The 20,694-nt window shown below is 37.0% G+C and overlaps 1 protein-coding gene across 1 annotated transcript; it reads right to left on the bottom strand.

The window, feature by feature from the left end:
* Window positions 1–9,403: 9,403 nt before the first annotated feature.
* Window positions 9,404–19,692, bottom strand: SPC25 (SPC25 component of NDC80 kinetochore complex). Its single transcript, XM_059167111.1, has 7 exons — window positions 19,580–19,692; window positions 18,601–18,753; window positions 18,444–18,509; window positions 15,538–15,684; window positions 14,983–15,087; window positions 11,505–11,603; window positions 9,404–9,739 (listed from the first exon to the last, which is right to left on the bottom strand). The coding sequence occupies exons 2-7, from the start codon at window positions 18,737–18,739 to the stop codon at window positions 9,615–9,617; spliced, it is 681 nt and encodes a 226-aa protein (XP_059023094.1). The 5' UTR covers window positions 18,740–18,753; window positions 19,580–19,692; the 3' UTR covers window positions 9,404–9,614.
* Between the last annotated feature and the right edge of the window lie 1,002 nt (window positions 19,693–20,694).

Below are 20,694 nucleotides of genomic sequence, written 5' to 3'. Positions count from 1 at the left end.
TAAGAAATTTATCTTCACATATTTCCCTACACTATAGCACAGAAATGCACGAGGTGTCACCCAGGCAAAGCTCATGGACTAGGTGTCAGATTGCCTCCTAGATTTGAATTCCAGTTCTAATGCTTACCATCTGTGGGACTTGAAGTTACTTAAACTCTCAGTACCTTGGATTCCTTATCTGTAGAACAAGATTATGCATAGTATCCACCTCATAGGCTGATGAGGAAATACAAATGAGTAGATATGAGATATGAGAAGGGCTTATAAGAGTAATGGAGACATAAATGTTTTTTAAAAGTAATACCATTGCTCTAAGGTGGCAGCCCTAACCAAGTCCAATGTTAGAATGAATCAACTTCCCAGCTGAGAAAACATCACTGTAAAGTACCATGGCTTAAGGCTATTTGTTTGGTATGCTAGTAAAGTTCTCTTCATGCATTTGTCTTTGGATCCCAGCAGTAAAGCTGGCTCCTACACTGTCCTTTTGGGACTGGTCTTGTTTCCCAGATCTTGCCCTACCCACGCCCTCAAGTTAGAAGTGAAGCATGGGTGTCCTTGAAGAGAAATGGACCATAAGTGGAAGGTACTCATTTCTTCTCTCATCCCCAAGCTTTATTTCTGTAACTTGCCAGTGAAAGGAACCCTTCAGAATTCCTTGCCAAAGCAACCAGCCCATTGTCTTCACTGCATGTTTCAAAACATTATATCATCAAGAATTTGTGGTATGAGACATGGTCTTCCTCTAGTTTCAGCAAATGATAATCTTTCTTTAAATTTGATGTTTATTCCTTGTAGATATATTTCAGGTAGCAATTCAGCAAATGCATACTCACCATAGTAGTTATCTATTTTTTTTATATCAAATATCTAACTTTCCCTTGGAGAACTATAGCATCCCTACTCTTGGCTCTGTTACTGAGGTTAATCTACCTCCACTCCTGGACTTTGGCAGGGAGCTAGTCTAATCCAAAGCATATACTTTATTTACCCCCTGATCACCAGTGATTAGTTCAGGGATTGGGACAAGCTTAAATTGCTGAGGTCTCACCTTACAGGCAATACAATGGCACTAAATTCATATCTCTCAATAGTTACCCTGAATGTTAATGGGCTAAATGCCCCTGTCAAAAGACACAGGGTATCAGAATGGATAAAAAAAAAAACCCATCTATATGTTACCTCCAATAAACACATTTTAAGCCCGAAGACACCTCCAGATTTAAAGTGAGGGGGTGGAAAGGAATTTACCATGCTAATGGACATCAGAAGAAAGCAGGAGTGGCAATCCTTATAACAGAACAATTAGATTTTAAGCCAAAGACTATAATAAGAGATGAGGAAGGACACTATATCATACTCAAAGGGTCTGTCCAACAAGAAGATCTAACAATTTTAAATATCTATGCCCCCAACGTGGGAGCAGCCAACTATATAAACCAATTAATAACAAAATCAAAGAAACACATAAACAATAATACAATAATAGTAGGGGACTTTAACACTCCCCTCACTGAAATGGACAGATCATCCAAGCAAAAGATCAGCAAGGAAATAAATGCCTTAAACGACACACTGGACCAGATGGACATCACAGATATATTCAGAACTTTTCATCCCAAAGCAACAGAATACACATTCTTCTCTAGTGCACATGGAACATTCTCCAGAATAGACCACATCCTCGGTCCTAAATCAGGACTCAACCGGTATCAAAAGATTGGGATCATTCCCTGCATATTTTCAGACCACAATGCTCTAAAGCTAGAACTCCACCACAAAAGGAAGTTTGGAAAGAACCCAAATACATGGAGACTAAACAGCATCCTTCTAAAGAATGAATGGGTCAACCGGGAAATTAAAGAAGAATTGAAAAAAATCATGGAAACAAATGATAATGAAAATACAACGGTTCAAAATCTGTGGGACACAACAAAGGCAGTCCTGAGAGGAAAAGATATAGTGGTACAAGCCTTTCTCAAGAAACAAGAAAGGTCTCAGGTACATAACCTAACCCTACACCTAAAGGAGCTGGAGAAAGAACAAGAAAGAAATCCTAAGCCCAGCAGGAGAAGAGAAATCATAAAGATCAGAGCAGAAATCAATGAAATAGAAACCAAAAAAACAATAGGACAAATCAACGAAACTAGGAGCTGGTTCTTTGAAAGAATTAATAAAATTGATAAACCCCTGGCCCGACTTATCAAAAAGAAAAGAGAAAGGACCCAAATAAATAAAATCATGAATGAAAGAGGAGAGATCACAACTAACACCAAAGAAACACAAACTATTATAAGAACATACTATGAGCAACTCTACGCCAACAAATTTGACAATCTGGAAGAAATGGATGCATTCTTAGAAACATATAAACTACCACAACTGAACCAGGAAGAAATAGAAAGTCTGAACAGACCCATAACCAGTAAGGAGATTGAAACAGTCATCAAAAATCTCCAAACAAACAAAAGCCCAGGGCCAGACGGCTTCCTGGGGGAATTCTACCAAACATTTAAAGAAGAACTAATTCCTATTCTCCTGAAACTGTTCCAAAAAATAGAAATGGAAGGAAAACTTCCAAACTCATTTTATGAGGCCAGCATCACCTTGATCCCAAAACCAGACAAGGATCCCATAAAAAAAGAGAGCTATAGACCAATATCCTTGATGAACACAGATGCGAAAATACTCAACAAAATACTAGCCAATAGGATTCAACAGTACATTAAAAGGATTATTCACCACGACCAAGTGGGATTTATTCCAGGGCTGCAAGGTTGGTTCAACATCCGCAAATCAGTCAATGTGATACAACACATCAATAAAAGAAAGAACAAGAACCATATGATAATCTCAATAGATGCTGAAAAAGCATTTGACAAAGTACAGCATCCCTTCCTGATCAAAACTCTTCAAAGTGTAGGGATAGAGGGCACATACCTCAATATCATCAAAGCCATCTATGAAAAACCCACCGCAAATATCATTCTCAATGGAGAAAAACTGAAAGCTTTTCCGCTAAGGTCAGGAACACGGCAGGGATGTCCATTATCACCACTGCTATTCAACATAGTACTAGAGGTCCTAGCCTCAGCAATCAGACAACAAAAGAAAATTAAAGGCATCCAAATCGGCAAAGAAGAAGTCAAATTATCACTCTTCGCAGATGATATGATACTATATGTGGAAAACCCAAAAGACTCCACTCCAAAACTGCTAGAACTTATACAGGAATTCAGTAAAGTGTCAGTATATAAAATCAATGCACAGAAATCAGTTGCATTTTTCTACACCAACAACAAGACAGAAGAAAGAGAAATTAAGGAGTCAATCCCATTTACAATTGCACCCCAAACCATAAGATACCTAGGAATAAACCTAACCAAAGAGGCACAGAATCTATACTCAGAAAACTATAAAGTACTCATGAAAGAAATTGAGGAAGACACAGAGAAATGGAAAAATGTTCCATGCTCCTGGATTGGAAGAATAAATATTGTGAAAATGTCTATGCTACCTAAAGCAATCTACATTTAATGCAATTCCTATCAAAGTACCATCCATCTTTTTCAAAGAAATGGAACAAATAATTCTAAAATGTATATGGAACCAGAAAAGACCTTGAATAGCCAAAGGGATATTGAAAAAGAAAGCCAAAGTTGGTGGCATCACAATTCCGGATTTCAAGCTCTATTACAAAGCTGTCATTATCAAGACAGCATGGTAATGGCACAGAAACAGACACATAGATCAATGGAACCGAATAGAGAGCCCAGAAATAGACCCTCAACTCTACAGTCAACTAATCTTCGACAAAGCAGGAAAGAATGTCCAATGGAAAAAAGACAGCCTCTTCAATAAATAGTGCTGGGAAAATTGGACAGCCACATGCAGAAAAATGAAATTGGACCATTTCCTTACACCACACACAAAAATAGACTCAAAATGGATCAAGGACCTCAATGTGCGAAAGGAATCCATCAAAATCCTTGAGGAGAACACAGGCAGCAACCTCTTCGACCTCAGCTGCAGCAACATCTTCCTAGGAACAACGCCAAAGGCAAGGGAAGCAAGGGCAAAAATGAACTATTGGGTTTTCATCAAGATCAAAAGCTTTTGCACAGCAAAGGAAACAGTTAACAAAATCAAAAGACAACTGACAGAATGGGAGAAGATATTTGCAAACGACATATCAGATAAAGGACTAGTGTCCAGAATCTATAAAGAACTTAGCAAACTCAACACCCAAAGAACAAATAATCCAATCAAGAAATGAGCAGAGGACATGAACAGACATTTCTGCAAAGAAGACATCCAGATGGCCAACACACACATGAAAAAGTGCTCCATATCACTCGGCATCAGGGAAATACAAATCAAAACCACAATGAGATATCACCTCACACCAGTCAGAATGGCTAAAATCAACAAGTCAGGAAATGACAGATGCTGGTGAGGATGCAGAGAAAGGGGAACCCTCCTACACTGTTGGTGGGAATGCAAGCTGGTGCAGCCACTCTGTAAAACAGCATGGAGGTTCCTCAAAATGTTGAAAATAGAACTGCCCTATGACCCAGCAATTGCACTACTGGGTATTTACCCTAAAGATACAAACGTAGGATCCAAAGGGGCACGTGCACCTGAATGTTTATAGCAGCAATGTCCACAATAGCCAAACTATGGAAAGAACCTAGATGTCCATCAACAGATGAATGGATAAAGAAGAAGTGGTATATATACACAATGGAATACTATGCAGCCATCAAAAGAAATGAAATCTTGCCATTTGCGACAATATGGATGGAACTAGAGCGTATCATGCTTAGCGAAATAAGTCAAACAGAGAAAGACAACTATCATATGATCTCCCTGATATGAGGAAGTGGTGATGCAACATGGGGGCTTAAGTGGATAGAAGAAGAATAAATGAAAGAAGATGGAATTGGGAGGGAGACAAACCATAAGAGACTCTTAATGTCACAAAACAAACTGAGGGTTGCTGGGGGGAGGGGGGTTGGGAGAAGGGGTGGGATTATGGACATTGGGGAGGGTATGTGCTTTGGTGAGTGCTGTGAAGTGTGTAAACCTGGTGATTCACAGACCTGTACCCCTGGGGATAAAAATAGATGTTTATAAAAAATAAAAAATTAAATAAAAAATTGCTGAGGTCTATCATGTAGGGCCTTAACCCAGAAAAACAGCTAAGCAATTGGATCCTACTAATATAATTTGAGCTCCAAATCAAGCTAGGTCCACAAAATAAAAAATTGAGTTTAGATATGATTTTATATATTCATTTAAATGTCAATATATCAACAAATATGAAGATCTGCTTAGGAAAACCGTATTTTTTTGCTCATCGTACTGTCCCTGTTAAAATACTACCTTGGGCCAAGCCCATGACAAAATAGGAGAGGACTTTGTTAGGCACAAGCCCCACATGCCTCTCTGGAAACCAAGGAGCTGACGGGTGCCATTTCCCTCCCCCACTCTTCAGCATAAACACAGAGCCACCTGAGGGAAAGCAAGTCAGCCTGGCCACTGACTACCTAACTTGCTTACACTAAGCCCCCCACCCCACACCATGCTCTGGTGGGACTGCCCTTTTCAGTCAAGCTTGTCTCAGTCCCAATGCAGCAGGCCCCTCCCCCCAGAAGATCAGCACAAACCCCTAACAACACCAGATCTCCCATCCAGAGTTCTGCAGGGCCTCAGTTCTCAGTTCTGGTGGAGAGGGGGTCAGGCCTCATTTTGCAAGTAGAGTAGAGCACACCTTGTTAAAACTCACCACAGTCAAGCCAAGGACCAGATACTGCCCACAGTAGTCAAGGAAAACCTCTGCAGACCACTGCCCTAAAGGACAGAGAAGCCAAAACACAACAGTGGAGCGCACACAGCATATAATGTAGATACTCTGTGAAGAACCAGGCCCTGGGCACTACATCACCTATTCTTCATAAGGCCATTCCTTTAGGGGTAGAAGACCTACTGCTTTTCCAGCATACAGAAGAAGGCAGAGACTTAAATCAAATACCAAGATGGAGAGCTTTAACCCAAATGAAAGAAGAAGATAAGGTCATGGCCAGAGATCTAAACAAAACAGGTGTAAGTAACATACCTGATGAAGAATTTAAAGCAATAATTATAAGGATACTCACTGGGCTTGAGAAAAGAATAGAAGACATCAGGGAGACCCTTACCACAGAGATAAAAGAGTTGAAAAAAGAATCGGAGATTAAGAATGTAATAAACGAGATTGGAAACAGGCTTGATGCAATGAACAGCAGGCTGGAAGAAGTAGAGGAATGAATTAGTGGCCTAGGAGACAAAATAATGGAAAATAATAAAGGTGTATAAAAGAGAGAAAGAATTATGCAACATGAGAATAGACTTAGGAAACTCAGTGACTCTATCAAATGTAATAACATTTGTATTAGAGGAGTCCCAGAAGAGAAAGAAACTTGGGCAGAAAATTTATTTCAATAAATAACAGCAGAAAACTTCCCTAATCTGGGGAAGGAAACAGACATTCATATCTAGGAGACACAGAGAATGCCCTTCGAAATCAACAAAAGCAAGCCAACACCTAGACATATTCTAATTAAAATTTCAAAATATAATGACAAAGAAAAAAATCTTAAAAGCAGCAAGACAGAATAATTCCTTAAATTACAAGTGAGAACCCATAAGGGTAGCTGGAGATTTCTCAACAGAAACTTGGCAAGCGAGAAAAGAATGGCATGATATATTCAAAGTGCTGAATGGGAAAATCTGCAGCCAAGAATATTCTATCCAGCAAGGCTATCATTCAGAAAAGGAGAGATAAAGAGTCTCCCAAAGAAAAACTAAAGAAATTCATGACCACTAAACCAGCCCTGCAAGAAATATTAAAGGGGGTAGGGGATGCCTCAGTTGGTTAAATGTCTGCCTTCAGCTCAGGTCATGGTCCCAGGGTCCTGGGATATAGCCCCACATTGGGCTCCCTGCTCAGCAAGGAGCCTGGTTCTCCCTCTCCTGCTCCCTCTGCTTGTGCTCTCTCTCTCTTTCAGTCTGTCAAATAAATAAATAAAAACTTAAATATATATATATATTAAAGGGGACTCTGAGTATAAAGGAGAGATAAAAAATGATGAAGACAAGAAAGAATCAGAGAAAATCTCCAGAAATAAAATGGCAATAAATATGTATCTATCAATAATTACTTTGTAAATGGACTAAATGCTCCAATCAAAAGACATAGGATGTCAGAATGGATTTAAAAAAAAGAAAGCCATCTATATGCTGCCCTATAAGAGACTTATTTTAGACCAACAGATACCTGCAGACTGAAAGTGAGGGGGTAGAGAAACATTTATCATACAAATGAAAGTCAAAAGGAAGTTGGAGTAGCAATACCTATATCGGACAACCTAGACTTTTTTGTTCTTGTATTGTTTTTAATCCTGCTTTGGTATTAGGGTAATACTGTCTTCATAGAATAACTTTGAATGTGTTCCCCCTATTCTATTAAATAATAGAAATCTATTAAATAAGATTTTAATAAAGATTTTCTTCTTCCTTTTTTAAATATTTGATAAAATTCACCAGTGGAACCATGTAGTCTTGGACTTATCTGCACAGAGAGATTTTTGCTCCCCACTTCAACTTTCATTCTTGTTATTGGTCTAAGATTTCTCATTTCTTGGATTCAAGATTCATGATTCGATTTTGGTAACTCACGCATTTTTAAGAATTACCTTAAATTTTAAGAATTACCTTTTTTTCCCCTCTAAGTTATCTGATTTGTTAGTATATAGCTGTTTATAGTAATCTGTTATCACACTATGTATTTCTGGGGTACCTGTTGCATTGTTTTCTAGTTTTCATTTTGGTTTTTGAGTCTTTTTTTCCCTTAGTGTAAAGCATTGCCATTTTTTTTTTTTTTTTGAAAAACTGGTCATTACTCCCAATGTTATGTCATTGCTTATTCTGATCTCTAGTTATTTCTGATTTTTATTATTTGGTTCCTCTACTAAACTACAGTTGTTTCTTCTTTTTCTAGTTCCTTGGGGTGTAATGTTATTTCAACTTTTTTTCTTAATATAAGCATTTACAGCATAAATTTCACTCTGCTGTCTGATTTTGCTGTACTCGATAGGTTTAGGAAATACTGTTTTCTTTCTCATTTGTTTTGACATATTTTGATTTGCTCTTTATTTGGCCCATTGCTTGTGCATTAGTGTGTTCTATATTTACACATTCTTTAATATTAAAAATAAAAATGTAGGTTGTACACACTCCAATCTCTAGGGCAGTTTATTAGCCTTTATCTCTGCAGAAATAATATCAACCAATGATTCCTAAAAGTGGTCTGGACAATAGGATGGATCAGTGTTAACATTCCCACCAACCCACAGCATTCTTCTCAGATAAATTCTACTGCTACATGATAGTGAGCAGAGCTCTGAGCTAAGTCCTAGACAGGAAAGGCAGCTGAGGGGAAGTGCTCTGAAACTCTCTTCCTACTCTAACTAGATAACTGGCTGGAAAAATACCCCTAGACTTCAGGAAGTGGCAGAAGGAAGTGGAGGCATGGAGGCCATTGTTCCATGGCTTTTAGTTGTGCCCAAAATATTCTGAACCAGTATTGTGTTTTTCCATTACAGACAGCATACCTGAATACAACCAACTTCACAAGGAAAGTATAGTGACAAAAATAGAACATTAGAACAAGTTGACATTTGAACTCTAGTCTCTATTGAAGACTCCAATATGTCGAACTTATATTCAGACCACAATTAAACAGTATAAATGTTATAAAATGGAAATGCATTGTAAACTTTCTACATTTGGGTTTTCAAAAATATGCCCTTTTTGAGTATCTTAGCAGAATCCTGCCAACCTTCTGAGGTGAAGGTTTGCCCTTCATTTTAACTATAGATTCCTTTTGGTGTGAGAGAAAAGTATTCTTTCCTTTATGAATAATAGTAGATAGTAGTATTTATTTTGCCAAGTACATTTCAAAATTTGCTATCCTTAGGTTGGACCCACATTCCTAATTTTTTTATTACTAGTCTGTGGCCTTAAAAAGCTTGGAGAGGTGCTTGGGTGGCTCAGTCGGATAAGTACCTGCCTTTGGCTGGGGTCACGATCCTAAGGTCTGATCAAGACCCACATCAGGATCCCTGCTACTCTCCCTGCTTGTGCTCTCTTGCTCTCTCTGGAAAATAAATAAAATCTTTAAAAAAAATAAAAAATAAAAAGCTTTGAAACCAATGAGACACAGTGTCAGTTGTACAAATTCCCATTCCCAGGCTAGCCTTAAATTACCCATGCCTGCCATTTAAAAATATGTATATACACACACATACATACATACATACATACATATACGTAGTATACTATCTCTCACTTTAGAAAGGACACATTTGACTTTATAAATTTTATTTCTTAAGATTTTAATTAAAATAATTTAAAGAAATATACCACATAGAAATGTTAGAGAAATACAAAAGAATTATAGGCAAATAATGGATAATGAGAATTTCTTTAAAAGAGATACACAATGATAAGAAAAAAAGAGAGAGAGATATACAATAGGGAAGAAAAATAAACAGTTTTTATATACTATTCATACATTAATTATAAACCATAGCAGTAAAAGCTTTCCGAACATTGGCAAGAAAGGCCGAGAAATTGTTGGTCTTCCTTACATTCTCTTGGAATTCTGTCAGGCACTCAAGATGAGGAGAACTATCTGACACTAGGAGAAAAAAAAAAGATAATTTGAGTGAGATTTTTTTATAGAAGAGAAGTGTTTCTAATTTAGATGCTTTCATCTGATTCAAACATTTCAATTCCATTTTACTGAGATGCTTTGAGCACAGAACAATAGATACACTTGATTTTCATATCCTAAACTATCTTTGGACCTGCTCTTTGTTTAATCTCTAAATATTAAAATCTTAAGTACTACAATCTTACTTTAAATATAAACAGATGGTAGTCAAGGGATTGAGGAGCTTAGTAGTAAAGAACAGAATGCCATTTCCCATCATCTTTCTATACATTATATTTTGACTAAACTATTTTAATAGGTGTGTGTGTTGTTTTTTTAAATGGTTAATCAGTTTTCTCTGTAAACCTTTGGCTTGGCTTTTAGTTTCTGGTCACTACATCAAAAAAGAACAACTTTCAATGCCAGCTTTTAATAACTTATAATTATGGGGAAAATCTAAGCTTTTTAAAGTTTTCATTAGAAAATGTGACTGCTATTCTAAAAGTGGTAATTATAGGGTTTACTAATCACATGAGACACAAGTCACAAGTAATAGTACAGTTCTCACATGTAGTTTTATAAAATGGTACGTCTTGGGAGCAAGTCTCCAGTGAGGGTGGTCAAAGGAAAGGAATGATCCCGCTTTCTCTCCCAACAATTTGGGAGAGATTTTTCCAAGAAGAAATTCGACGATGCCAGATTTCCAGCTTTGGTTGAGATTGTTTAGGAAACAAGGACCATGACCATGAGGGAAAGATTAGCAAAGAGCACTAGGGTCAAAATCACACTATAGATTCTATTTTAGTACACTATTAAATACTGTGGTACTATGTAGCAAGAGAGAATATACAATTTGGAGAACACTAAAAACCTAGGTATGTGTTTTTTTTAGTTTGCTTTTTAAAATTTAGCTTTCATTGAAAGATATTCACTGAGAGAGAAAAAAAAAATCTGTACATGAATTAGATTCCTAAAATAAAGAAATCCCTGAGAATGAGGACCGAGTCACCAGGGTACATCAGGGAGACAACTCAGCAGTTCTCCTGAGTGCTTATCTGCTGTAAGTGCCTTTAAGCTGAGAACACAGGTCTAATGAGCTGAGAACCATTTTCCTGAACTCCAATAAATGAAAAGTTACTTTAAAGGGGGCATTAGAAGAATAAAAAAGGAGATAAGTATATTTCCATTCTCTTCTTGTCCCCCCTACTATCAATCATATATATTCCCCAGAAATCGATGACCTTCTTTCTGGTCTGCTGGAGAATCAGTAAATGAGCTACATTATCAATGTATGGGATTTTTCAGGAGATGGTAATATTTCTTAAATTGATTTTTGAGAAATAAATGATTACATTCTGATGACTTAGCATTTGCTTTTAAAATCACCTACTTGTATAAATTATAATATTCACATTTACATGGTTATATCCTTTACAGCTTTAGCTTTAAGTTCTTTAAAAGGCTAATTCACATTTGTGTATGAAGTGCAGTGATCTGTGGTCTTTAAGACTTTTCTGCCACTGAGGCACTGCGCCATCCTGAAGAGAAAGTACATATTAAGGATCCTACATAATAACTGTAAATCACTACTATACTCACAGCCTTTAGAAGACAGTATCCCATGAAGCAAGACTGGCAAAAAAGCACCACCTTGTGGGAATTACTTTCTGTCATATTACTCTGTATGTGGAATCAGAGAACATTTGAGGATGCCACCCTTAAATGCCATTTAAGAGATAGGAATACATACCTTCATACTCCCTGGCTTCATTTAGGTGGAGGGAAAACATAAATGGGTTCTCAGGATGCTTAGGGTCAATATTAGTGAATATAAACTGTAATTTATCACCTGAAAAGAGAGATTAGATTATTTGGTATGAGAATATTTTATCATGCCAAAGCTTTCCATGGAGATGAGCCTTCTTACCTCTGTCCTTAGTATTTATATGCTAAATACACACACACACACACACACACACAAGTAAACCAAGCCTCCAAATGTACAAGTTACAAGTTAGTTTTAAATGAACTATAGTTTAAATATGATTTTAAAAAGCATGAGTAACGAAAGAAAACAACTGATAAATTGGACTTCATCAAAATTAAAAACTTTTGTCCTTCAAAGGGTACTACCAAGAGAGTAAAAAGATAATCTACAGAATGGGAGAAAATATTTGTAAATCATATCTTTGACATGGATTTAATATACAGGATATATTTTAAAAAAACACAAGTGAACAGCCAAAAGAAAAGCAACCCAATTCAAAAATGGACAAAAGGACTTAAATAGATATTTCTCCAAAGAAGAGATACAAACGGTCAGTAAGCACACGGAAAGATGGTCACCACCACTAATCACTGGGGAAATGCAAACCAAAAACCACAGTGAGCTATCATTTCACACCTACCATTAGAGTTGTAACAAAACAAGAAAAGAAGAGTGTGGATAAAGACATGGAGAAATTAGAACCCTGCTGGTGGGAATAGAAAATGGTGCCTAAGCTGAAGAAAAGTTTGTCAGTTCCTCCAAAAGTTTAAATCGAGAATTACAATAGGACCCAGGGACTCCATTTCAAGGGGTATACTCAAAAGAACTGAAAATAGGGACTCAGGTAACTTTGCCAATGTTTATAGCAGCAGTATTCACAGTAGCCAAAAGGTGATAATAACCATGTGTTCACTGTTACATGACTAGATAAACAAAATACAGTATATACATACAACAGGTCATACAAAAAGTGATGAAATTCTGATATGAATCCAACATGAATGAACCTTAAAAACATGCTAAGTAAAACAATCCAGATGCAAAAGAACAAATACTATATGATTCCACCTATATGAAATACTTGGAATAGGTAAATTTATGGAGACAGGAAATACATTAGAGGTTATCAGGGGCTGGGGGAGGAGGAATAAGAAATTATTGCTTAATGAGTATATAATTTCTGTCTGCAGTGATGAAACATTCTGGAAATGTGGTGATGGTTACACAGCACTATGAATATAATTAATGTTAACAAACTGTATGATAAAAAGAGTTAAAATGCCAAATTCTAGGTCATATAGTTTTACCACAATAAAAAATGTACTACTGAACAGATTTAATCTGACCTTTTCTACATAGTAATCCAGTCTTAATGTGTTTTCCAAAAGACATCCAAATGCTCCCAAAAGAGTAAATGCCCATTAGAAATTAAAAATGGCAACCACAAAGTAGAAACTCACATACATTTTAATTTTGCTCTACAGCATAATTAGGAAATCTCATTTTTAAAATGGTTTTAATTACAAAAAGTAATACTCAGAAATTTTGAAAAACATTTCTTACATTTGTATTCAAAATGAAATAATTACATTAGTACAAGAGATTTCCTAAAAAATACTTATTTACTTATTTAAGAGAGGGGTGGGGAAGGGGAGAGGGAGAGAGAATCTTAAGCAGACTGCACTGAGCAGGGAGCACGACACCTGTCACGGGGTTTGATCTCACAATCCTGAGATCATGACCTGAGCCATAACCAAGAGTCTGTCACTTAGCTGACTATGCCACCGAGGTGCCCCCCAGTACACCAGATTTTTAAAAGTGTTAATAGTAATGGGAGGGATACATGCCAAAGAGAAAAAAGACTTCCTAAAATAATGAAGGGTTTAATTTGGGTTCTCTTCTTTAAAAAACATTATTTCCTGACTTTGGGGGCTATGAGAAAGTTCTATTTTTAAATCTAAAATAATTTTAAAGCCTTCTTGTTCAAAAAAGCACCTCAGGATGACAGTAAGTCTCCAATGAATCAAAAATTCAGAGTTGAAATTTGTATTTCCCTCTAATCAAAAGGTTCGCATTTTTATTAAAAGCTTATTCCAATAGGTGATGGGCCAGAGAAAAGACTAATAGATATATGAATTGAAAGCCCAGACAAAGAGATATAATTAAGTATACAGAAAAAAGGTTTACCTTTCCAATAATAACCAAAGAAATGCATTTAAAAATAAATGCTCCAATATTTTCTAGTCAACTGCCAAAAAATCAAACACAAACAGACTTTAAAAACTACAACTCTGACAAGAAGACAATGAAGTGGGTACTCTATACATTGTAGAGAGTTGTGCACAAAAGAATTAATATGGCAGGCCTGATGCTGTTATCATTAAGACTCTTAAAAAGGCCTGCTTGCAAGATGGTCGTTGGCTAGTGTGTTGCCCACTGCCCCCCAACCACCCCAGGTTTGAAGAGTCACTAGGAAGACTCATAGGACTCTCCACAGGGTCATACTCAGGGCTATGATTTATTACAGTGAAAGGCTATGGCAAAATCAGCAAAGGGAAAAACATATGAGGTGAAGTCCAGGGAAAACCAGCACAAGCTACACGAGTCTCTGATGGGCTTCCCTGGTAGACAACACTTTACAGGTATTGTCACGTTCAGTGCTAAAGGAATTAAGCGCAGTGATTCTGTACTTGATCTTAACTCTGCTGGGTTAAGATTCTTAAAAAATTATGCCTGAAAAAGTGTTTCTTTTAGACTTTGCCCCAGTGCCTTTTTGGGGCTGTTTTTGTTTTTGTTTTTGTTTTGTATCCTCTTGGCAATAAATCTGAGCCATGAATAGGACTATATGCAGAGCCCTATAAGTCCTTCTAGGGAATCACCAAACCAGACGGTGATCTTGGGGACTGCTAACACAATGAACAGTGCTATAAACTGGCATGTACACTACATACAACAGCTATTAAAATATTTACATGCTTTAACCCAATAATGCTTCTCTGGGAATTCCATGGAAATTATACAAAAGAAATGGAGAAGTCTGTATTCATTGTAGTACTTCTAAAACTGAAACAAAGGCAGAATCCAAATATTAAGTTAGAAACAAACCTGTATTAAATGAGATAAAAGACTGGCTAAATTAAGACACATTAGTGGAATGAATTATTATACCACGATTTTAAAATTACCATAGGAAGGCTATAGTAAATGGAAAAATGCTAATCATACAATACCAGTAAGAACAAGGAACAATCATGCCAAATATACATTTATTAAAATACCGGATGATAAATAACCAAGGCATCAGTAATGATGTTAAGATGATGAAAAATTTTTTAATTCTTTCCTATTTTCTAAAAAGTTAATAATGCTGTCATTATTTTCTTTGACAGCATTTTTTAAATTCTCTACTTAAGATATACCTTTCTAATCTCTTATGTTTTACTTACATTAATATACATACCATAAATTTTACGAATTTCTAGTCCAAGTCGATCTTTATATAAATCTGCAGATTTCTGTAGTCTTTTCAACCTCTCTTCATTAGCTTTGTTAGCAGCAGAAATAGCTAAGATTAAAAAAAAAAATACATATATTTGAATATGAAATTTTTTTAGACGAAGAGACTTTACAGCATAAAGAATGTGCCTAATGGTTCCTGGCAGAGAATGTGTGATCAATAACTCTGTTACGTGAATTATACTATGCCTTCTCCAGACAAATCTTATTTAGTGAAACGGTCTCCCACTCTGCTTAATTAAGCTCCCATATCAATTGCATTATGGTTCTAGTTTTAAGAGAAATCAAAAGGACCTTTAAGTAAAACAAGAGAAAATAAAGCCCACTTAGCTAACTTCACATGGCTTCCTTGCCGAAATGAGTAGCTGGCTATGCCCGCAAGATATGTTACCCATTTTTAGTAATGAACTGGAGTGAAGGCAGACATACAGAATTGTGAACCATCATCACTCTGAAATTTAGGTTAATGTTTTAAATATGCGTACAACTGGAAACTTACTTTCCTTCTTCTTAGCATATTCCTCCTTAAGATCCTGAATATTTGAGGTCAGTACTTCCAGTTCTTGCTTTTTGTCTTTTATTCTAGCAATCAACCTTAACAAGTTATCTTTTTTTTCTTGAATGACGCTATTCTGCCTGCAGATTTCTGTAAGAAGCACAAAATGTTAGTTAGAATATATATAGTTTGCTCTCCAACATCTATCACAGATAAGGAATACTGACTTTATCATAAGATCAATAATGTTTTAATTGATAAGTGCTTCCTAATGGTTCAAAAATTATAAAAACAGAAAGAAAAAAAAATCCTATTCTTTTCTATTTGCATTTGAAAATAAAAGACCCTTGCAGCTTTGCTCTTCAAATAAGTATATAAAGTATAAGTATATAAAAACAACCAAAATCTGGACAATGCTTTTACACAGCACTTTGAAGAAACAGTTCATTCTAATGTTATATTAATAATTTTGGAAGATACCAGAAAAACAGAAAGAAGTGTCAGAGGAGAGGGAGGGAGACAGAGAGGAAGGAAGGATGAAAACTCATTTACATTGATAATAAACAAAACATCCAGGAATAATCTAGATCAAGAAGTATGTAGGCCCCATAAGAAAAAAAGGGCAAAACCTGTCTGAGACATGTATTTGATTTGACCTGGATATATGGAAAGACATTTTATGCTTCTAATTATTATAAAGATGTCAATATTTCTCAAATTCATTTTTTTTTAAGATTTTTATTTATTTACTTGACAGAGATCACAAGTAGGCAGAGAGGCAGGCAGAGAGAGCAAGGGAAGCAGGCTCCCCGCTGAGCAGAGAGCCCGATGTGGGGCTCCATCCCAGGACCCTGGAATCATGACCCAAGCCGAAGGCAGAGGCTTAACCCACTGAGTCACCCAGGCGCCCTCCAAATTCATTTCTATATTTAATGCAGTCCCAATGGAATTTGGAGGGAAGGGAAAGGGAAGATCTAGAAAAGTATTATAAAATTTATCTGACGAATACACAGGTGAGAATAGTTAAGGAAATATGGTAAGAAAAATAATGAGGATAGAGACCTGTCCTATTAAAATTTAACATCTGTGATATCGGCACTTTTAATACAATAGTGGGGTACCAGCTGAAGAAATGACATACAGTTTAAACAAAAACAGCATTCCCAAACAAACACTGGTGGATTTAAGAAATTAATATGAAAAATGAAATATAAAATCAAGTGGTAGATGGTTCCCCAAACTGTGCTGAAATTCAAAATAAATTCCATATTTATTAAATATTTAAATATAAAATGAATTCTTGCAAAACCTAAAAGACGGTATCCGAATATAAAGTTAGTTCTATGGGGAAAAAGATCTTTTGGGGGCACCTGGGTGGCTAAGCTGTTAAGCATCTGCCTTCGGCTCAGGTCATGATCCCAGGGTCTTAAGATCGAGCTCCACATTCAGCTCCCTTCTCAGTAGGAAGCCTATTCTCCCTCTCCCACTCCCCTACTTGTTTCCTCTCTCGCTGTAGATTTAGATTTTTAAAATATAAAAAAAAAAAAGAGAGAGAGAGAAAGAAAGATCTTTTTATTCAAAGGCAAAAAGAAATCAAAGAGAAAGACATACACTAGCTACATAAAAGTTAATAAATGGGCAAAAAAACCTTACATTTGATTCAAATAAGCATAAAACTCTACTATATGCTAGGAACTTTGTTCAACACCTTATATTTTTATAAATTTACTTCAATTTCACTATAATACATTTTGAAGGTCTAATTTAAAAGAGGAAAAAGCAGTTGGCTGACTTGCTTAAACCTTTATGTGCTAGGATACAATAAATAGTAAGACAAAGATTCAAACTCAGTACTTGATTTCAAAGACCATGCTTTGAGCACTAAATATTCTCCCCCAATTGTTCTTAATCTAAAGAAGACGCAAATATAAATTCCTAAGACAAAAACAGACAAAGGAATAAACAGAAGAAATGTAGACTGCAGATGGTTAATAAATATGAAAGACAATTTAATCTAAATAGTAATCCCAGAAATGCAAATAAAGCAATGACATACCAATTTTCATTTATTACAATGTTTACAAAAATAATAGCTAGTGTTGAGAAGAATGCAAAATATTGGAGTTCTTGTGGCATATTTTTGACATTGCAAAACAAGTCTTTTTTTTTTAATTTTTTATTATTTTTTATTTATTTATTTATTTTTTTGCAAAACGAGTCTTAAGAATATTCATGTCCTTTGATTAGTTATTTCATTTTTACAAGTAACCTTAAGAAAACAAGATATGTGAAAGTATTTATACACAAAGAATTGTTTTCAGTATTATTTGTAATGGTGAAAAACTGAAAACATCCTAAATGGCTAATAGGTAAGGCAGCTTAGAAAGTAAACACAGGTAAAAGGCCAGCATATAGCCTACCACGGCAAGAACAACAGGAAAAATATGGAGAAAAACAGTCAAGAGTACTAACCCTACCTCCAAAGAACTGAGGAACTCCAGCTTTTCAAACCCTAGCCTATGATTTCCAATGGGAAAACAAATTCATTTTTCAAATAACTGGCATTTACACATCAGCACAGATGAATCTCAGAAGCATACTGCTGAATTTAAAAAAGGAACAAAATACACACAAAAATGCCACTTATATAACATTCAAAAACACAATACTAAATATTGTGTCCTATAATACTCTATAATGTTACCTTCTGGAAGGTGTGAGAAGAGAAAAGTAGAGGTGCAAAGTTCTATTTCTTAAGCTGAGTTGTAGGTACACAAATGTTTATTAGTTTTATATATGTGTGTGTATAACACACACACACACACACACACAATACATTGTTTTACTGGTATGAGGGATTGCATAAAGAAGTTTAATCTAAAAAAAAATCTCTGCGAACTATAGCTTACGATTTTGATACTCCAAAAACATCTCAACCATTCGTTCTTCTTCCTTTAATTTCACAGACAGCTTTTCTGAAAGAGAAGTTGGAATTGAAGTTTTAATTCAGCTGAAAAAACTAAAAAGCAAGAACAAAACAGCATGTTACAAGTTAACCTCCGTTACCTGCACATGCTTTGATGGAGTCTTTGTAGGTATCTCTCAGTCCCACCATCTGACAGGAAGTGTCACTGACACTGCTTTTGAATTTATTCCAAAACTCATTTATGCTTTTATCAAACAGTGCGAGTTCGTCCTCTATCATTTTGGGAGAAAATGCTACAAAACAAATAGAACATCGTATTTCTTATGAGTTACTGAAATCAAACCAGGCTCATCTTCTAATCAATCCTATTTTGGCAGTGTGACCTTTGCCAGAAAATAGTTAGCAGCTTACTTTTAACTCTAGATATTCCCGGGCAGATCAAGCCCCCTGGGCTCAACCACGGTTCAAACTCAAGATTCCAGGAAGGACATCTTTACCTCCTAGGGATCCGTCAGTAGTGTAACTGCACAAGACACTCGCACAGCTCTCTGACCTTGGGGAAATGATTCTGACCCCGTTTTCTCACAAGTAAAATTGGTAACTTCTACCCAACTCTGAGCATTTGAATTCCGGCCTGCATGGCCAGGTCCCACACGGACGGCCCCCTCTCCTAGGAGAAGACCCCACAGGAACCCGACCTCTCCCTCCCACTAAGGTCAGGAAAAGGAGCGCTCAACAGGCGACGGGAGTGGGAGTTTAGTGGGCTTGGTCCAGGAAAGGTACAAGTCAGCCGCACTCTCTGCGCCTTAGGGGCCTCTTTTGTAAAACAAGGTCCGGTAAGGGGGCAAGCTCCCCCAGTTTTCTGTATCGCTAAAACTCTCCCCCAAACCTAAAACCTTCCCGGACGGGCCACAAATCTCTCGTTGGCTGAAACCCGGAACCTGTCAGCCTCACCGCCGCCCACCCCGACGAGTCAACAAACCGTGCATTTCACAGACCTCCTTCCCGAAAATAAATCCCGCCCAGAAACCCACTTTCCCTTAGAGCGACAGGCGGATCCCGAAGCCCTAGATCCCACCTCCCTCATCTTCTCCAGGATGTCTGAGCCCCGCCACCTACCCACAAAAGACCCGAACCAATTCGAGAAAAACCGAGTTTCCAGAACCAAGTCCGGCAGCCGCGCTGACTTTCGTATTTCAAATCTTAGGGCGCCTTGCTCCTCCCGCCCCCGGGGCGTCCATTCGCCTTTGGATTGGCTGATAGCTACGCTTTTCATGAAGGGATTGGTTGAGCTAGACCTCCGGTATTCTCGCGAGAGGATAGGGGAGCGTGCATTCTGGGATTTGTAGTTTTTTTTCCTGAGACACAGCGGACTCTGCTCTGCTTGGTAAAATACTGATTAATAGCTCCCGGAGGGACTTGCCCCAGCACAAGGCATTCATCATTTTCAAATAAAGCCTTCTGCAACAAATATAAGTATTGAACTTTAATCGAAGTCTGTTGCCAAATACATTCCCCTTTCTGTAAATTTAGAGTTAATTTAAAAAAAATAAATAAATAAAGCTAGGGGCGCCTGGGTGGCTCAGTGGGTTAAAGCCTCTGCCTTCGGCTCAGGTCATGATCCCAGGTGGGATGCAGCCCAGCATCTCGCTCTCCGCTCAGCGGGGAGCCTGCTTCCCTTCCTCTCTCTCTGCCTGCCTCTATGCCTACTTGTGATCTCTATCTGTCAAATAAATACATAAAGTCTTAAAAAAAATAAAGCTAATAAAAATACCATTGCTTAATCGGTCTCCTCATTTAATAACTTTTCATTGGGAAGTGATTGGAACATTACTGTTTGTTGGCTTCTAATATGAACATTTTTTTAAAAGATTGTATTTATTTATTTGACAGACAGAGATCACAAGTAGGCAGAGAGGCAGGCAGAGAGAGAGGAAGAAGCAGGCTCCCCGCTGAGCAGAGAGCCTGATGCCAGGCTTGATCCTAGGACCCTGGGATCATGACCTGAAGGCAGAGGCTTAACCCACTGAGCCACCCAGGCGCCCCTAATATGAACATTTCTTAAGTCTCTGGTTTTGACCATGTGAAACAGAAACAAAGCGCAGTACCTAGTACTGGTATTACTTGCCCCAGCAGAAACTCAATGACACAAAACTCTTTATTGACAAGTTTCTTGGTATCTACACTCTCTGATAGTCTGTGTTGCAGATAAAAGTGAAAAGAAGCAGGGAAGC

The sequence above is a fragment of the Mustela lutreola genome, chromosome 3 (genome assembly GCF_030435805.1).
Source record: "Mustela lutreola isolate mMusLut2 chromosome 3, mMusLut2.pri, whole genome shotgun sequence".
In the NCBI taxonomy this organism is placed as follows: Eukaryota; Metazoa; Chordata; class Mammalia; order Carnivora; family Mustelidae; genus Mustela; species Mustela lutreola.
Note: the sequence above shows the minus strand (reverse complement) of the source record. Positions and strands in the feature narration are given on the sequence as shown.